The 6342-nt window shown below is 40.0% G+C and overlaps 1 protein-coding gene across 1 annotated transcript; it reads right to left on the minus strand.

Annotated features, from left to right (window-relative positions):
- Window positions 1-2619: 2619 nt before the first annotated feature.
- Window positions 2620-3753, minus strand: LOC119819387 (heterogeneous nuclear ribonucleoprotein A3-like). The gene has a single exon (XM_038337576.1). The coding sequence runs from the start codon at window positions 3751-3753 to the stop codon at window positions 2620-2622; it is 1134 nt and encodes a 377-aa protein (XP_038193504.1).
- Between the last annotated feature and the right edge of the window lie 2589 nt (window positions 3754-6342).

A 6342-nucleotide genomic window follows, 5' to 3' on the forward strand; every position in this document is an offset into this window, starting at 1 on the left:
CAACACACAATTCCACATAAAATAAAAATAAGTTAAAAAAATCAGTTGTGAAAAAAAAATAATAATCAGTTGTGTTAGTAAATGAAATGAATTACTGCATTACTCTTTACTGTGTTAATATTGTATTATTTCTATTTTCTAAAGTTTTTGGTGCCAATATGAGTTTTTCATTTAATATGTAAATAACTTCTTCTTTAGCTCTGTATTTTGTATGTATTTCATCCATCTTCAAACTTGAGATGCTTGCATTCTGTTCCTTATTTTCCTTTGTTATTCTTTCCATGAACTATTCATGCCTCCCACCCCCAAGGGTGAGTTCTTTCTTTTAATTCTCAATATTCTTCAATGCTTTAAATATTTTACTTATTGGTATTTGGTTATAAACATTTCAATTATTTAGTCTGTTTTCCATGTTTATAAACTTTCTCCTCATGATCTTTGGATACACGCGCTAGTCTCCACTGCATCTGGACAGCATTTTTAAGTCACCCAGGCTTTCTTCAGTGGCTCTGACATGGGGCCAAGTCTCATCTTCTCACCATGACACTTTCAGTTCTGGGGTTTCAACTGCACCTGAGGATATACCTTCACCAGTGGTTTCTCTTCAGGAACTCTAGCTCTGCAACACAGTGCCAAGCCTCAGGTGTTCTCCATGACACTTTCATAGCTGCAAAGCCAGTACCACCGGGGCGATTCTTACACTACCTGCCTGCCTAAGGTACAGCCTTGGCTACCTGTGGATCATAGCTTCTGTGTGCTGACTCTTCCAAGAGGCACTTCCCAGAAGATTTTGTCTCGATGATTCTTGGTCCTTCTTAATCACAACTAACTTCTCAGCTCCAGCTAACAATTATTCCAGTAAAATAAAGGTTTTACTTTAGTGGTGCTGGTCTCTTGTTAATCATGAATCTTTTTTTTTTTTTTTTTTTTTTTTTTTTTTTTTTGGTTTTTTCGAGACAGGGTTTCTCTGCAGCTTTTTTAGAGCCTGTCCTGGAACTAGCTCTTGTAGACCAGGCTGGCCTCGAACTCACAGAGATCCACCTGCCTCTGCCTCCCGAGTGCTGGGATTAAAGGCGTGCGCCACCACCGCCCGGCTCATGAATCTTTATGAGTCCCAGCTGACCAGAAATACAGATTTTTAAATTCATAATATCAAAAACAGCTCTCAGACTTCCCTCTGACCTTCACAAGCCAGGCCTCCTTCATCTGCACTGTACCCAATATTATTTTCTAAGTTCCCACAATAGCTCATTAACCTCTGAACCTGGCTTCTCGAGCCCAAAGTCTTTCCACAATCCTTTCCCAAATATAGTTAGGTCTTTCATAGTAATACCTCATGAAGCTGATAGCAATTTCTCTCTTAGGAGTTCTATTGCTATAATAAAACACTATAACCAAAAGCAGCATGGGAAGGAAGGTGTTTAATCTTAGAGTTCATAGTCTGTCATCTAGAGTAGTCAAGGTAGGAACTCAAGGCAGGATCTCAGAATCAGGAACTGATTCTGGAGAAGTGCTTCTTACTGATTTGCTCACCCTGCTCCTCTATACCATCCAGGACCACCTGCAAAGGGATGACACCAATAGACAATGAGCTGAGCCCTCCCACATCAAATAGTAATTAAGAAAATGTACTACAGACTTGCCAGTAGGCAAATCTTATGGAAGTATTTTATTTTTCAGTTGTGAGTCACTCTTCCCAAATGAAAATTTATGTTAAATTGACATAAAACTTGCCAGGTCACCAGGGTTTGTCATATGTAATGCAAAAACTCTATAACCACACAACATCTCCAGCTTGGATTCTTTTTATTGTTGAGTAATCTACTGTATGGTTATATCTTAACTTACTATTTTTATGGATATTTAATTTCTGAATATTTAGGGTATTTATTCTGTTATTATTTTACTTTTTGTGCTGTTTATAAATAAGTTTGCTACAAACATTATGTTGAAAAAACGTTTCGTGAGCTGAGTGGTGGTGGCGCATGCCTTTAATCCCAACACTTGGGATGTAGAGGCAAGCAGATCCCTGAGTTTGAGCCCAGCCTGGTCTACAGAAGGAGTTGCAGGACAGCCAGGACTATACAGAGAAACCCTGTCTCGAAAAGAAAAGAAAAAAATAAAACAAACTAAAAAAACCCTACAGACATTTTGTGGAAGTATGCTTCCTTTTATCTTGGCAAACACAGTAGAAGTGGAATTGTCAGACCATACAAATTCTTTTTTTTTTTTTTTTTGAAAAGTTAAAAATTCCTTAATTTTTTATTCCTGGTACCACTACCACAATTTACAGCACAATATACCTGATGTAATGAAAAGAAAAAGAAAGACAAAGCTACAACAGATAAAAGACCTCAGGAATGTGCATCTAATTGACACTACATTGCATTAATCAATAGCTGCACTTTTTGCAAACTGTGGCTCTGACAGTCCTGAACAAGAAGGGCCTCCTGTTTAAGCTGCGGTAACTTTTCTGACTATGGATCATCGCTCCTTCTGTGGCAGATTTTTACAGTTCCTCCAGTGCATTTAGGACGACTGTCTCAAAGGAACCCGCAGCGTTCCTGACAACTCCTCGCTCTCTCCTGCTAAGAACCGCAGCCCTTTTCTGCTGTTTTTTTAAAACCTTCTGCTGGCATATCCACCACTTCCACCACCTGATCCATAGCCACCACCATGGGGACTGCCTGAGCTTCTTCCACCAAAACTGCCCCCTTTCATGGGTCCATAATTTGATTGCTGTTGTCCACTATAATTTCCAGAGTCATTATAGTTCCCACCACCATAGTTACTGCCACCAAAATTTCCTCCTTCATTGTAACCGTCATATCCTCCTCCCTCACCACCATATCCACCACCCTGGTTTCCATAGCCTGGTCCACCACCACCATAGCCTCCTCTACTGCTGTAGCCAGGACCACCACCGTAGTTGCCACCATCCCCTCCAAATCCATTACATCCACCATCACCACCTCCATAACCACCTCTGCTGCCACCACCTCCACCACCACAGCCGCCTCTTCCACGAAAGTTTCCCCCATGACCAAAATTACCTCCACCACCTCCAAAGTTTCCTCCACGACCCATAAAATTGCCAGATCCACCTCCACGGCCTCTCTGTGATCCAGCAGACTGCATCTCTTGTATAGAAAGGGCCTTTTTCACTTCACAATTATGCCCATTAATAATGTGGTATTTCCGAACAACAATTTTATCATCTGTGTCATGGTCATCAAAAGTCACAAAAGCAAATCCTCTCTTTTTCCCACTCTGCCTGTCTTCCAGAACTTCTATGGTTTCAATCTTGCCATACTTTTCAAAGTAGTCTCTCAGGTTATACTCTTCTGTATCCTCTTTAATACCACCAACAAAGATTTTCTTCACTGTTAAATGGGCACCAGGCTTTAGAGAATCCTCTCTAGAAACGGCTCTCTTTGGTTCCACCACACGCCCATCAACTTTGTGTGGCCGAGCACACATTGCAGCATCCACCTCTTCAACACAAGAGTAGGTCACAAAACCAAAGCCCCTGGAACGTTTTGTTTGGGGATCTCTCATTACCACACAGTCTGTAAGTGTGCCCCATTTCTCAAAATGTTCTCTTAAGCTATCATCTGTGGTTTCAAAGCTAAGACCACCAATAAACAGTTTCCTCAACTGTTCTGGTTCCTTTGGATCATGGCCCTCCTCCCCCCGGCAGCGGCGACGGCCAGAATCAGGCTGGGGGCGACCGGACAGCGGTTTTACCTCCATTTTGAGACCGGACTCGCCTCTTCCAACTTGAGTTCAATATCCCATACAAATTCTTGATCTTATAAATAAAGCCAGATGAATTTCCAAAGTAGTTTTCCAAAGCTGTGGTGAATCTATAGCATACAGAGGTTAGTGTAATAATACTGTAGCTATCCATGATCATGACATAACATATGACTCTATTTATGGCCTCCTTTAATTTATACTAGCGGTATTTTGTATAAATCTTTAACACATTATGTCAAATTTATTATTATGTACTTTATTTTGTAAATGGTATAGATTTCAAACTTACATTATTCACTTACTTATTTCAAATAGAGAAGGAAACTTTGACAGTAATCCTGTATTTCAGTTTTGTGAAAAGAATGCAAGCATCTCAAGTTTGAAGATGGATGAAATACATACAAAATACAGAGCTAATTAAGAAGTTATTTACATATTAAATGAAAAACTCATTTGTCACCAGAAACTTTAGAAAATAGAAATAATAGAATATTAACACAGTAAAGAGTAATGCAGTTCAAAACTCCAACACCTAGCCAAGGTATCATTTAAAGTTATTTACAATGAAAATTATACTATCCACTTTCTAAGCACAATAAATATACCTGTAAATCCATAATAATACAGAGATTCTGTGACAAACTGCAGCCATCTAAGAATATAATATTTGTCTCAGAATGATGGCTTAAGAGATTTTAAAAAGCTTGAAGAGTGGAGGAACCTTAGTAATCAATGAATCTTCCCAAACATAGCATTATGGATCACTCACATGAAAATTTTCAGCCACATTTCTGGCTTCTATCCAGTAGATTCTAGTATTATGTCTTCTCCCCAATTGTAAAATTCTGAAATGTCTCCCAACATGGGCAAATGTTCGTTAGGGGGCAAAACCAACCCCTAATTATCCATGTAGACTATAACAGATTGACAAAAAGATGTAATACAAGTGCTAAATAAGAATTCTTGAAATAGAAGAAACATGCTGCTATGAAAAATCTAATAGCAATCTGGAACTAAACTAATAAAAAAATTAGAAAATCCTAGGCATTGGGTATGGATTACAAATGCATGAAGAAAAGTGAACCATCAATAAGGAAAAACACAAGACAATCTTTTGTTTATGACATAGTTACATAGCTAGTGTAAAAAATCAATAATTGTATGCATCTTTTTCGTACAGGAGAGCAATATCAAAACAAGCAATTTCATTACATCATTATGACCATCTAGAAATAGTAATAAGTTTGATGTGGGATTCCCCTCTTACGCTGTGAATATCATTGGCTAATAAAGGAACTGCTATGGACCTATAGCAAAGCTATAGGAAAATAAAGCTAGGTGGGGAAAACTAAACTGAATGCTGGGAGGAAGGAGGCAGAGTCAGAGAGAAGCCATGTAGCACCACCAGAGATGAATACCAGAACTTCAGCCAGTAAGCCACAGCCACATGGCAATACACAGATTAATAGAAATGTGTTAAATTAATATGTAAGAGTTAGCCAATAAGAAGCTAGACCAAAAAAAAATTTTAAAAAAAGAAGCTAGAGCTAATTGGTCAAGCAGTGATTTAAATAATACAGTTTCTGTGTGATTATTTGAGTTCTGGGTGGCCAGGATAAACAAGCAGCCCTTCCAAAAAACTGGCACCAACATGATTGACTAAAATCCACTTAAAACCTGAGAGGTCTTGAAAAGGAATTCTAGACACAAAAATACAGGGTTTAACACAGCTTCTTGCTGTTTGCTGATGGCATGCTGCAGCTCCTTTAAGAAAGGTTTTCCTGACTCAGTGGCAGCAGAAAAAAAAGCCACACTCTTTTGAAATGCCTGCTTTCTGGGCCATGCTGCCAGTGTGACCTCTGGCTCTTTCAAGAGACCAAGTAATTGAATGGGGTTTGTGATCAACGTGTTACATCTTGCTTCATGGCAACATGGATCAGCTGTGTGCCTAGAGATGGGACAGTGTGAATGGCTCTTTGAGTAGGCAAGCAGGTTCACCATGCTGGACTGGGCGGGGCAAGCAGGAAGTACCATATATACTCTAGTAATGCCACATCTTAAGTTTTTAAGAAACATTTAGCATTTTAAGAAGTGCTCCTGGACAGTAAAGAATTACAGATATACAATAGGACATAAAATACCGCTAAATGGGTCACAGTGTGTTTTAAAAATGTACATGGGCTAGGGTTGGCAGAGACTTGACTCTAGAGGGGTTCCCAGGTGTCCAGGAAGACGCCCCTAGCTAGTTCCTTGGGCAGCTGAGGAGAGGGTGCCAGAAATGTCCAGATCCTATTGCCATACTCATGAATATCTTGCATATCACCATAGAACCTTCACCTGGCATTGGATGGAGAAAATGACAGAGCCCCACATAGGAGCACCGGACTGAGCTCCCAAGGTCCTGATGAGGAGCAAAAGGAGGGAGATCATGAGCAAGGAAGTCAGGACCGTGAGGAGTGCGAGACGGTGGGACAGATCTAACGGGAGACCACCAAGTCCAGTTGGAATGGGACTGATGGAACAGGCGAGCAAACCGGACTCTCTGAATGTGGCTGACAGTGGAGGAGGACTGAGAAACCAAGG

The sequence above is a fragment of the Arvicola amphibius genome, chromosome 7 (genome assembly GCF_903992535.2).
Source record: "Arvicola amphibius chromosome 7, mArvAmp1.2, whole genome shotgun sequence".
Lineage (NCBI taxonomy): Eukaryota > Metazoa > Chordata > Mammalia > Rodentia > Cricetidae > Arvicola > Arvicola amphibius.